The sequence below is a fragment of the Gadus chalcogrammus genome, chromosome 12 (assembly GCF_026213295.1).
Source record: "Gadus chalcogrammus isolate NIFS_2021 chromosome 12, NIFS_Gcha_1.0, whole genome shotgun sequence".
NCBI classification, from domain to species: domain Eukaryota; kingdom Metazoa; phylum Chordata; class Actinopteri; order Gadiformes; family Gadidae; genus Gadus; species Gadus chalcogrammus.
Genome location: NC_079423.1, coordinates 7,797,576 through 7,809,603, shown reverse-complemented (window position 1 = coordinate 7,809,603; position 12,028 = coordinate 7,797,576). Strand labels below are relative to the sequence as shown.

Sequence of the window (12,028 nt, the reverse complement as noted above, 5' to 3'; positions counted from 1 at the left end):
CCATGTAAACGATCATTGTGACATCTGAATTCATTAATTATCTGAAATACACTGCATGTGCGTGTGATGTTAAATGTTTGAACCAAGGTTAACGGTTAAAGTGTCAGAGAATGGGTGGTGATTTTTTGACGTCCTCCCATGATCTGAAGTGAGCGTGCGTGTTTGTGTTGGTGAAAGTTTAAGAAATATACAACTGTCGTTTCAGCTCTCTGGTGCTCCCTGCTGGCAGTATCACTATACTGTCCTCATGTTTCACAAAAATAGTTTTGAGAGACGTTGTCAGTTTTTGTATGTTGCTTAAATCCTCCAAAGCGGTTGGCAGTAAACATCAGGTCACGGTACACCACGGTAGGCCACGGAGGCAATGAGCTCGAGTTGAAAAAGAAAAAGCTTACAGCACCTGGTATTCCCAGGCGGTCTCCCATCCAAGTACTAAACAGGCCCGACCCTGCTTAGCTTCCGAGATCAGACGAGATCGGGCGTGTTCAGGGTGGTATGGCCGTAAGCGATTAGTGCAGGCGCAAAACCAGGTTTTATACAGTAGCACATAAGGAGTGAGAAAGCTGCTGAGGCTCGACGTTACACTCTTACAAAAACAATCATTAGTTAGATATAAACGGCAGTAATTGATTCAGTAGGACTCCTTATCCATGTAAACGATCATTGTGACATCTGAATTCATTAATTATCTGAAACACACTGCGTGTGCGTGTGATGTTAAATGTTTGAACCAAGGTTAACGGTTAAAGTGTCAGAGAATGGGTGGTGATTTTTTGACGTCCTCCCATGATCTGAAGTGAGCGTGCGTGTTTGTGTTGGTGAAAGTTTAAGAACTGTACAACTGTCGGTTCAGCTCTCTGGTGCTCCCTGCTGGCAGTATCACTATACTGTCCTCATGTTTCACAAAAATAGTTTTGAGAGACGTTGTCAGTTTTTGTATGTTGCTTAAATCCTCCAAAGCGGTTGGCAGTAAACATCAGGTCACGGTACGCCACGGTAGGCCACGGAGTCAATGAGCTCGAGTTGAAAAAGAAAATGCTTACAGCACCTGGTATTCCCAGGCGGTCTCCCACCCAAGTACTAACCAGGCCCGACCCTGCTTAGCTTCCGAGATCAGACGAGATCGGGCGTGTTCAGGGTGGTATGGCCGTAAGCAATTAGTGCAGGCGCAAAACCAGGTTTTATACAGTAGCACATAAGGAGTGAGAAAGCTGCTGAGGCTCGACGTTACACTTTTACAAAAACAATCATTAGTTAGATATAAACGGCAGTAATTGATTCAGTAGGACTCCTTATCCATGTAAACGATCATTGTGACATCTGAATTCATTAATTATCTGAAATACACTGCGTGTGCGTGTGATGTTAAATGTTTGAACCAAGGTTAACGGTTAAAGTGTCAGAGAATGGGTGGTGATTTTTTGACGTCCTCCCATGATCTGAAGTGAGCGTGCGTGTTTGTGTTGGTGAAAGTTTAAGAAATGTACAACTGTCGGTTCAGCTCTCTGGTGCTCCCTGCTGGCAGTATCACTATACTGTCCTCATGTTTCACAAAAATAGTTTTGAGAGACGTTGTCAGTTTTTGTATGTTGCTTAAATCCTCCAAAGCGGTTGGCAGTAAACATCAGGTCCCGGTACGCCACGGTAGGCCACGGAGGCAATGAGCTCGAGTTGAAAAAGAAAAAGCTTACAGCACCTGGTATTCCCAGGCGGTCTCCCTTCCAAGTACTAACCAGGCCCGACCCTGCTTAGCTTCCGAGATCAGACGAGATCAGGTGTGTTCAGGGTGGTATGGCCGTAAGCAATTAGTGTAGGCGCAAAACCAGGTTTTATACAGTAGCACATAAGGAGTGAGAAAGCTGCTGAGGCTCGACGTTACACTCTTACAAAAACAATCATTAGTTAGATATAAACGGCAGTAATTGATTCAGTAGGACTCCTTATCCATGTAAACGATCATTGTGACATCTGAATTCATTAATTATCTGAAATACACTGCGTGTGCGTGTGATGTTAAATGTTTGAACCAAGGTTAAAGCCCATGGTGCAGGTTAACCGGAAGTTTTGATTAATGGGTACATAAAGCACTCAAAATATGTATATAAAGTTAGAAATGTCTCCAAAATGGTGTTAAAGTCCAGTTTTTGTAGTTTTTGGTTAGTAACGGTTATTTTTTACGCAATTTGCCGATGACGTCACGTAGGGTAGACGCATACTAGAACTAGCATTATGGCGGACGAGGAAGAGGTAGCAAGACCCACTCTCAACATTTATGATGGCCCACAGCCATATAATTTCGAACCGGTTAGGCGTATGAGGGGAAATGAGGAAATACCGAGAGCCGATGGCCGTCAAAGACAAATAAATGCATGGTCAGAGGAGAATGAGTGGAGAGTTGGTGAAGTGTCCTGGTGAGTTGCTACCATTTAGAAACGTAGCAAGGAGCGCTGGAGCTAGTAGTCTATGAACAGCAGTGCATACAATAACTTATTTTTTCAGTGAATAGCATCGAATGAAAGTCAACGTTTTCTTTATATCTAGTGACAGTGATTATGTCATTGGCTCAGATAAGTACCCTAAACTTAGTCAGAAGATCCAGAAATAGAAGGCATAATAGCTTGACAGTCCCACCTGTGAACCCCTAGTGTTTATTCTAAGCTTTTACCTTTCTCCGGTGAAAATGTTGTTTGCAAACGTAGCCGACGCCGAGTAGGCTGGTTATGTCTTCAGTGTGATTATTTTTGATAGTGCTAACTCGTTTTCCTCGTGATTGATGTCATTGAAACTGTCAGGGTACCGCTTACCGGGAGAGAGCAGTAAGCGTGTCTGTGTCGCTGTGTTTGGCAGGTGTCTGTGTGGGCGGTGTCGTCCCATGGAAACTGTGGTGGAGAGCTTGTGTTGTAGGGAGGTGAGCGCGTTTTGGTCGCTGGTCGAGGAGCTCACCCCGCGGCCAGCAGATGTAACGTGCCTTACGCAGCATCCTGGATTTGAGGCATGCTGCCTGAATCCGTTTGTGCTAAAAAAAATAGCATACACCCACTTCAGGCAGGATCATGGTCCCCTTCAAGCCAGCACGCACGAGTATGTTCATGGTTTATGTTTACTTTACAAATCTTTTTACACTGAGTCATTTGAACCAAGTTATAGGTGACAGGAGATTTGTTGCATACACAATAAACATGCATAAGAAACAGGCTTAAAATGACGTTTCCAACCAACTTACAGAGTTTTAAACGTAAGAATCTTTCCTACTTATCCCTAGGCAATACCGGTACACTGCGTACAGGCAAGCTATACGCTGGGCTTATGGCGTTTTAGGGAGGAGTATAAGGAAGCCTCTACCCTCTTGTGTGGTTTCAACCATCAGACAGCAATTCCAGAATGATGACCAGACCTATCAGGGCTTTCAATGGCCTTGTTTGGATGAAAATGAATAAAAATAAGTTACGCTTATTCTGTTGTGATCATTCAATTGCCCTTAAAATGTTATAAAGTACACAGAACACATGCATTTTGGATAAAAAAAAGTTGATTGGCATTGCTTGTAATGGTTACTGAACAAAGACACAGGTTGGAATTAAATCTATATAAAAAAATGGTTAGGCACAAAACATACAAGGAACACTGATGGATGGCTAGACCCGCAATGTTTAATTCTAATTCTAATAAATTCTGCAATAGTGTAGTCATACCCGAGGGTCAGTTGATGGTTCTCTTTTTCTCTCACACACACACACACACACACACTATTTCATGCATGCATACATGCAGTGATACATGCAAAAGCACATCAAGCAGACACGCAGTGAGCCCAGACAACACCGCACACAGAGGTTGACAAGGCACAGGTAAAATGATTACCAAATTATTTTGAATTATATACAAAGAAATTTCATGCAAATAATAACAACTAAATCATTGGACTTGTCCGTGGAAAAAAATAATAAAGTGAAATTAGGTTTTCTTGAAGCGTGACTGCCGGGCTAGGTAGAGGCTGATGGCCTCCTCCTTAGGAATCTGTTCGAAGGATTTGGCGATGGGGGCGGGTGCATCGGAGGACAAATTGGCGCCAACCTCTCGAAGAACCGCGGGTGAATTGTCGTAGCTCTCCCGAAGGGCCTTCATTAATGATGTTGCATAACCTGCAGACATAATAATAATTATAATAATAATAATATTACTTTATAAAGATCATTGTCACTGATCACTCGTGCGCCATCTCAAAATATGATAGAACTGCCTGACACTGCTTACCGTATGAGGCTGCCTCTTTGATGGGACGCACCACATGGGCACCTTTTCTGAAGCGCGGATACCGCACGCAGTACTTCTCCGTCCCGTCACTTCTCCGTGCTGTCTCACGATTGGCATTGTGATTATAATGCAGCGCCGCTAAGAGAAGCCTACAAAATAACACATTTGAGAAAACCTTTGAAACTTGGTGTATGACAAAATACTACAATAGGCACGTTAATAGGTACTATTATTACTAAGATGAGGGAGTGGTAAGCCTCAAGGGAGAAGGTCTGGTGCTGTGGAGACAGCTGACGAACATCTTTCAGCAAGGCAGCCCTCATCATTATGTTCTCCAACTTGACTGCTGCCAATGAGCCTGAAAAGACCAAGACAGGTAGGCAGGGAGGCAGACAGACAGACACACAGACAGACGGAAAACGTACAAATAGACAGGAAGATGGATACAGACAGAATTCCTTTTTGAAATGGAAACACATGAAATTGTCCTGCATATGAATTATAGCAAACATAAACAGTAAACAGAATGTTATGAGATTGCCAGGGAATGAAAAAATAATTTCATCACGAAGGTCACATGTCAAAGCATCCAGACAATTACTCAAAGACAGCAACTAAAACAAAACTATGTAGAGCGTGCATAATACCAGTACTGTACCTGGGTCCAGCCACTCTTTGTTGCGCTGATCTTCGTCTAGAGGGCCATGGGCACAACTGGAGAAGGCAGGGGTGTCATGGTCATGGATGTCCTGGATGTGGTTCACTAAACTTCTCCATTTGGCCTCCATGACCGCTGGGTTGCCATCTGGGGTTGAGGCTGCAGTCCAATAGAGGTGATTCACTATAGCTGGCCTCCACAACTGTAGTTGGTCACACTCTTTGGATGCTGCATCCAATGCCTTCCCCAGACCTGTTTTAGAACAAATGGTATTAATTGATATGCACTAACAAAAACTGCTTCAAGGTTCCAACAATGGATACATACTTTTTGCAATGTGCCACACGTCAAAATAATGCTGTGTCCCTTCAGGGATCAGCTCCTCTCTCACCCATTTGGCAACCTAAGGAGAAAAAAACCACAAACATCCAGCTTCAGTGCAATTCAGATATTTACCTTCTATACTGCATTTTTATTGTAAATACCTGGCGATGTCGGTCCGTGATCAGCGTTGCCAAATGCAGGTCGTTTCCCCTCAGCAGGCCAACACTGCGCTTGAGCCCTTCAAGCTCACACCATGAGCTGTTGGGGACCTCTGAGCTCTGCAACATGACATAACAGTGTAAGTGTAGAATGCAGGTGGTGTTGAAGGAGGCGTTAATGAACCGAAGCGTTGCTGGTCCAGGCATTATGATACACTACTCTAGTTAGGCAATACACAATAAAGCTCTATGCATGGTTGTACTAGTGGAAAGATGTTATATTAAGATACAATCCTTTTACCAAATTGCAGAGTTCATTTCTTTGTCTAATAACATCAGGTTTACCTGAACAAGCTGAACATCCACCACCTTGTTCACTCTGTCCTCTATCAGAGAGTATGACCCATACTTTGCGCAGTGCCCAGGAGAATCTGACCTGGAATTAATTACAATTTATGTTTCAAGTTTTTAAAACCATGGTCTGTAAAGACAATCCACCATGTCAACTGCAAATGCCAACTAAAGCCACCCTACATGATAACAAATAACAAAATCAAAACGTGGAACTGGTCTAGCTCTCACACTGGTTTACCTGCAGTCCCCAGCAAGAACTAGCCCGCCATCCATTGCCCGTAGGTCACTAAAATTCTTGGCTTGATCATTCTGCCAGGCCTGAACGATTACTGGGATGATGTAGCGGCGCTGATGGCGAAAGAAACTGCTCGCACTGATGCACTGCAGGCCAAACAGGGTCAACATTCTTAGTGTCTGTGTGGCCAAACATCCAGTAAAATGAATGGCCCCACTTAACAGGAGGTTGCAGGTTGGCATGTTCCTGTGGAGCATTGGCTGGTTTTGCCAGAAACGGTGGTAGCCACATGATGCACAGACCTAGATATGTAAGAAAATAAAATAAAACATTGTAATCAACAGTATATCAGGATTCAATATAGAGTAAGTACTGTACATTACTGGTCAAAGGTTTCATATTTTCAATGAAACACACATGACCAATACAGTATAACACTCAAATATGATGGCATCACAAACCAGCAGACTTAAGCCAGCCTGGTACATACATTGTAAATTAACTGGCAAGACAGTCAGAGCTATCAGATTTTAATTAGATATTCAGATTTTCTAATCAGATGGCCACGTAAACAAAACTGCATAAACAAAACTGTACCTGATTGATCTTAACAAAAGTTCCTTCCTGCTGCACGATGCTCCTATCCGACCTCTCACAACAGGCCGGACAGATGGCAAAAAGGCCCATCAGCTCCTCTTGGCAAACAATGAATTTGTCAAAGCAACTACAACAACAAAAAATGAGGGGGAGGGGGGCGGTGTCATTCAAACTAACAAAGCATTGAGCATTCAATATGGTCTATGTTGGTTTTAGATTATCTCACTTGTGGTGGGGGTCACACGTGTAAGGTGGCTCCTCATCAAACAATTCCTCCTCATCCATCGGCTCTTCGGGCACCCACGACAAGTCACTGATGACAGTGGCATTATCATCATCATCGTCGTCAACTGTCTGTTCAGGACTAGCGAGGGGAGTGGAGGTTTGTGGGCTGATTGAAGTCTGTGTGCCCACGCTAACCATCTTGGGCTTCAGGTTAACCTGCACAGCTGTGGCAGAGGCAGTAAACATACCCAAACATATGACAATCATGGCAAATCTAAGCGGCTATGTTTTGGTGTAGGCTATGTATTCATTTCATCAATGTGTATGGAAATGTCCTACTTGCAATGTTTTAGACATAATATCTACCCCTTAAAATACCAAAGATTTACCGTGAGACCATCGGGGGGGCTTCAAATAACATTGTGTCCCAGCGTCAGAAGTGGAGGAGGGCAAGGGCTGATCCCCAGCATCGACACTCTCCACAGTGTCTACACTGTGCACGGTCTCCTGCTGTGAGGCGTCTGTCAACATCTTGCGAAAACAAATATAAAAAAGTATATTAGTATAAAGTATAGTATATATAAGTATATAAAAAAGAAATGCAAGGGTGTAGTGGTGAAATAAGAGGTAGGTAAACTGAATACTTAGATCAGTGATTCGCAACCAATGGTAGTACATTTACTGTATTGGGAGGTAGCTAAACTCTGAAGTGAGAAGTGGATAAACTCTGTTTCTCAAATTTCAGAGGTGGGTAAACTGCGTTTACTTGCGTTTAGCGTCCATTACAGCCCTGACGACACGGTCACGGTCAAATACAGTATATGTGAAAGAGAACCGTAGCAGTCTAGCACTAACACAAAACGCAAACACACTGTTGTGAAAGCCGCTCGATGATGACGATCACTGATCAAAACACTAGCCATGAAGCTTTCATGACGATATGGACATTTACTTCAGGGCAATTTTGTTTTGGCTCATATTCGTTTATCAAGAAATATGCTCTTCTAATGTCAGACTGATCATGCTTGTAGAGGAGCCTGTGTCAAAGGGAACACGGTATGCAAAATACACAGAGCTAGCTAACGCGCAGCTTGTAATTAGCAGCTATAGCATGATGCTTACCGTGGCAATCTCTCGCTTGCGGCAGACGGTGTCTCTCGACCTCGGGACAGGGCAGGCAGAGTGGTTTGCATGCACAGACGGCACGGCGGTAGGAATTAACTTCGCCGTCCTCTTACTCTTTAAACCAAGTGAGACCATCTTGGCATCCCCTGGGTGGTAATCCTCCTCCTTGAAATGCGCGCTGCATATTCTGGAGTACGCGGTAACAGAGCTAGCTGAAAAATCTGCCCGCCTAACCTTGACAAATTGCACCCAGCTTCGGAGAATCCCTTTGTCCTTGGGGAAGCAATGTACCCTATGTCCACTTTTGCTGGAGTTGTTGCACCCGCCACAAATACAGTAGAAAACCATGTTATCTACTTATATATCTACTCTCTCTCTCTATCTATATATATGTTATGCTATGCTATGCTATGCTATCCCTCACTATCTATCTATGTTATGTTATGTTATGCTATGCTATCCCTCACTATCTATCGATGTTATGCTATTCTATCTATCTATCGATGTTATGCTATTCTATCTATCGATCTATCTATCTATCGATCTATCTATCTATATCTAGGCTATCTCTATTTATGTATTTACTTATATAATCTGACACTGTCACTCTCTCACTAGCGGCTTCGGCTGTCGTCCAAAAGCGCGGAGTACCTTATGTGACGTCATGCAATGCATTGTGGGAGAAATAAGAATCATCGCTAACCTGTGGCTAATAACCACTAATATATCACCTACTTTTCCTAATATTTATATTTTGTGATACCCTACAACATCAAATACAATGGATAATTGTTTAAATGTTTATTACCAACTAGAAAATTGCCAGAATAGAAGAAAATAGAAACCTGCACCATGCCCTTTAACGGTTAAAGTGTCAGAGAATGGGTGGTGATTTTTTGACGTCCTCCAATGATCTGAAGTGAGCGTGCGTGTTTGTGTTGGTGAAAGTTTAAGAAATGTACAACTGTCGGTTCAGCTCTCTGGTGCTCCCTGCTGGCAGTATCACTATACTGTTTCACAAAAACAGTTTTGAGAGACGTTGTCAGTTTTTGTATGTTGCTTAAATCCTCCAAAGCGGTTGGCAGTAAACATCAGGTCACGGTACGCCACGGAGTCAATGAGCTCGAGTTGAAAAAGAAAAAACTTACAGCACCTGGTATTCCCAGGCGGTCTCCCATCCAAGTACTAACCAGGCCCGACCCTGCTTAGCTTCCGAGATCAGACGAGATCGGGCGTGTTCAGGGTGGTATGGCCGTAAGCAATTAGTGCAGGCGCAAAACCAGGTTTTATACAGTAGCACATAAGGAGTGAGAAAGCTGCTGAGGCTCGACGTTACACTCTTACAAAAACAATCATTAGTTAGATATAAACGGCAGTAATTGATTCAGTAGGACTCCTTATCCATGTAAACGATCATTGTGACATCTGAATTCATTAATTATCTGAAATACACTGCGTGTGCGTGTGATGTTAAATGTTTGAACCAAGGTTAACGGTTAAAGTGTCAGAGAATGGGTGGTGATTTTTTGACGTCCTCCCATGATCTGAAGTGAGCGTGCGTGTTTGTGTTGGTGAAAGTTTAAGAAATGTACAACTGTCGGTTCAGCTCTCTGGTGCTCCCTGCTGGCAGTATCACTATACTGTCCTCATGTTTCACAAAAATAGTTTTGAGAGACGTTGTCAGTTTTTGTATGTTGCTTAAATCCTCCAAAGCGGTTGGCAGTAAACATCAGGTCACGGTACGCCACGGTAGGCCACGGAGGCAATGAGCTCGAGTTGAAAAAGAAAAAGCTTACAGCACCTGGTATTCCCAGGCGGTCTCCCATCCAAGTACTAACCAGGCCCGACCCTGCTTAGCTTCCGAGATCAGACGAGATCGGGCGTGTTCAGGGTGGTATGGCCGTAAGCAAATTAGTGCAGGCGCAAAACCAGGTTTTATACAGTAGCACATAAGGAGTGAGAAAGCTGCTGAGGCTCGACGTTACACTTTTACAAAAACAATCATTAGTTAGATATAAACGGCAGTAATTGATTCAGTAGGACTCCTTATCCATGTAAACGATCATTGTGACATCTGAATTCATTAATTATCTGAAATACACTGCGTGTGCGTGTGATGTTAAATGTTTGAACCAAGGTTAACGGTTAAAGTGTCAGAGAATGGGTGGTGATTTTTTGACGTCCTCCCATGATCTGAAGTGAGCGTGCGTGTTTGTGTTGGTGAAAGTTTAAGAAATGTACAACTGTCGGTTCAGCTCTCTGGTGCTCCCTGCTGGCAGTATCACTATACTGTCCTCATGTTTCACAAAAATAGTTTTGAGAGACGTTGTCAGTTTTTGTATGTTGCTTAAATCCTCCAAAGCGGTTGGCAGTAAACATCAGGTCACGGTACGCCACGGTAGGCCACGGAGGCAATGAGCTCGAGTTGAAAAAGAAAAAGCTTACAGCACCTGGTATTCCCAGGCGGTCTCCCATCCAAGTACTAACCAGGCCCGACCCTGCTTAGCTTCCGAGATCAGACGAGATCGGGCGTGTTCAGGGTGGTATGGCCGTAAGCAATTAGTGCAGGCGCAAAACCAGGTTTTATACAGTAGCACATAAGGAGTGAGAAAGCTGCTGAGGCTCGACGTTACACTCTTACAAAAACAATCATTAGTTAGATATAAACGGCAGTAATTGATTCAGTAGGACTCCTTATCCATGTAAACGATCATTGTGACATCTGAATTCATTAATTATCTGAAATACACTGCGTGTGCGTGTGATGTTAAATGTTTGAACCAAGGTTAACGGTTAAAGTGTCAGAGAATGGGTGGTGATTTTTTGACGTCCTCCCATGATCTGAAGTGAGCGTGCGTGTTTGTGTTGGTGAAAGTTTAAGAAATGTACAACTGTCGGTTCAGCTCTCTGGTGCTCCCTGCTGGCAGTATCACTATACTGTCCTCATGTTTCACAAAAATAGTTTTGAGAGACGTTGTCAGTTTTTGTATGTTGCTTAAATCCTCCAAAGCGGTTGGCAGTAAACATCAGGTCACGGTACGCCACGGTAGGCCACGGAGGCAATGAGCTCGAGTTGAAAAAGAAAAAGCTTACAGCACCTGGTATTCCCAGGCGGTCTCCCATCCAAGTACTAACCAGGCCCGACCCTGCTTAGCTTCCGAGATCAGACGAGATCGGGCGTGTTCAGGGTGGTATGGCCGTAAGCAATTAGTGCAGGCGCAAAACCAGGTTTTATACAGTAGCACATAAGGAGTGAGAAAGCTGCTGAGGCTCGACGTTACACTTTTACAAAAACAATCATTAGTTAGATATAAACGGCAGTAATTGATTCAGTAGGACTCCTTATCCATGTAAACGATCATTGTGACATCTGAATTCATTAATTATCTGAAATACACTGCGTGTGCGTGTGATGTTAAATGTTTGAACCAAGGTTAACGGTTAAAGTGTCAGAGAATGGGTGGTGATTTTTTGACGTCCTCCCATGATCTGAAGTGAGCGTGCGTGTTTGTGTTGGTGAAAGTTTAAGAAATGTACAACTGTCGGTTCAGCTCTCTGGTGCTCCCTGCTGGCAGTATCACTATACTGTCCTCATGTTTCACAAAAATAGTTTTGAGAGACGTTGTCAGTTTTTGTATGTTGCTTAAATCCTCCAAAGCGGTTGGCAGTAAACATCAGGTCACGGTACGCCACGGTAGGCCACGGAGTCAATGAGCTCGAGTTGAAAAAGAAAAAGCTTACAGCACCTGGTATTCCCAGGCGGTCTCCCATCCAAGTACTAACCAGGCCCGACCCTGCTTAGCTTCCGAGATCAGACGAGATCGGGCGTGTTCAGGGTGGTATGGCCGTAAGCAATTAGTGCAGGCGCAAAACCAGGTTTTATACAGTAGCACATAAGGAGTGAGAAAGCTGCTGAGGCTCGACGTTACACTTTTACAAAAACAATCATTAGTTAGATATAAACGGCAGTAATTGATTCAGTAGGACTCCTTATCCATGTAAACGATCATTGTGACATCTGAATTCATTAATTATCTGAAATACACTGCGTGTGCGTGTGATGTTAAATGTTTGAACCAAGGTTAACGGTTAAAGTGT

The 12,028-nt window shown here is 43.5% G+C and overlaps 1 protein-coding gene and 8 non-coding genes across 9 annotated transcripts; all 9 read right to left on the bottom strand.

Annotated features, from left to right (window-relative positions):
* Positions 1–388: 388 nt before the first annotated feature.
* LOC130399955 (5S ribosomal RNA) lies at positions 389–507 on the bottom strand. The gene has a single exon (XR_008902446.1). It is a non-coding gene; the product is annotated as a 5S ribosomal RNA (ribosomal RNA).
* Positions 508–1,036: 529 nt separating this feature from the next.
* Positions 1,037–1,155, bottom strand: LOC130399708 (5S ribosomal RNA). Its single transcript, XR_008902210.1, has one exon. It is a non-coding gene; the product is annotated as a 5S ribosomal RNA (ribosomal RNA).
* A 529-nt stretch (positions 1,156–1,684) lies between these two features.
* On the bottom strand, positions 1,685–1,803 carry LOC130400316 (5S ribosomal RNA). The gene has a single exon (XR_008902793.1). It is a non-coding gene; the product is annotated as a 5S ribosomal RNA (ribosomal RNA).
* Positions 1,804–4,376: 2,573 nt separating this feature from the next.
* LOC130393456 (uncharacterized) lies at positions 4,377–7,419 on the bottom strand. Its single transcript, XM_056604135.1, has 9 exons — positions 7,195–7,419; positions 6,807–7,029; positions 5,987–6,285; positions 5,740–5,830; positions 5,398–5,514; positions 5,240–5,315; positions 4,913–5,164; positions 4,491–4,612; positions 4,377–4,403 (listed from the first exon to the last, which is right to left on the bottom strand). Exons 3-9 carry the CDS (start codon positions 6,238–6,240, stop codon positions 4,377–4,379), a joined length of 939 nt encoding a protein of 312 aa, XP_056460110.1. The 5' UTR covers positions 6,241–6,285; positions 6,807–7,029; positions 7,195–7,419.
* Positions 7,420–9,071: 1,652 nt separating this feature from the next.
* LOC130399846 (5S ribosomal RNA) lies at positions 9,072–9,190 on the bottom strand. Its single transcript, XR_008902343.1, has one exon. It is a non-coding gene; the product is annotated as a 5S ribosomal RNA (ribosomal RNA).
* A 529-nt stretch (positions 9,191–9,719) lies between these two features.
* On the bottom strand, positions 9,720–9,838 carry LOC130396947 (5S ribosomal RNA). Its single transcript, XR_008899559.1, has one exon. It is a non-coding gene; the product is annotated as a 5S ribosomal RNA (ribosomal RNA).
* Positions 9,839–10,368: 530 nt separating this feature from the next.
* LOC130396945 (5S ribosomal RNA) lies at positions 10,369–10,487 on the bottom strand. Its single transcript, XR_008899558.1, has one exon. It is a non-coding gene; the product is annotated as a 5S ribosomal RNA (ribosomal RNA).
* A 529-nt stretch (positions 10,488–11,016) lies between these two features.
* On the bottom strand, positions 11,017–11,135 carry LOC130396944 (5S ribosomal RNA). Its single transcript, XR_008899557.1, has one exon. It is a non-coding gene; the product is annotated as a 5S ribosomal RNA (ribosomal RNA).
* A 529-nt stretch (positions 11,136–11,664) lies between these two features.
* On the bottom strand, positions 11,665–11,783 carry LOC130396943 (5S ribosomal RNA). The gene has a single exon (XR_008899556.1). It is a non-coding gene; the product is annotated as a 5S ribosomal RNA (ribosomal RNA).
* Positions 11,784–12,028: the final 245 nt, after the last annotated feature.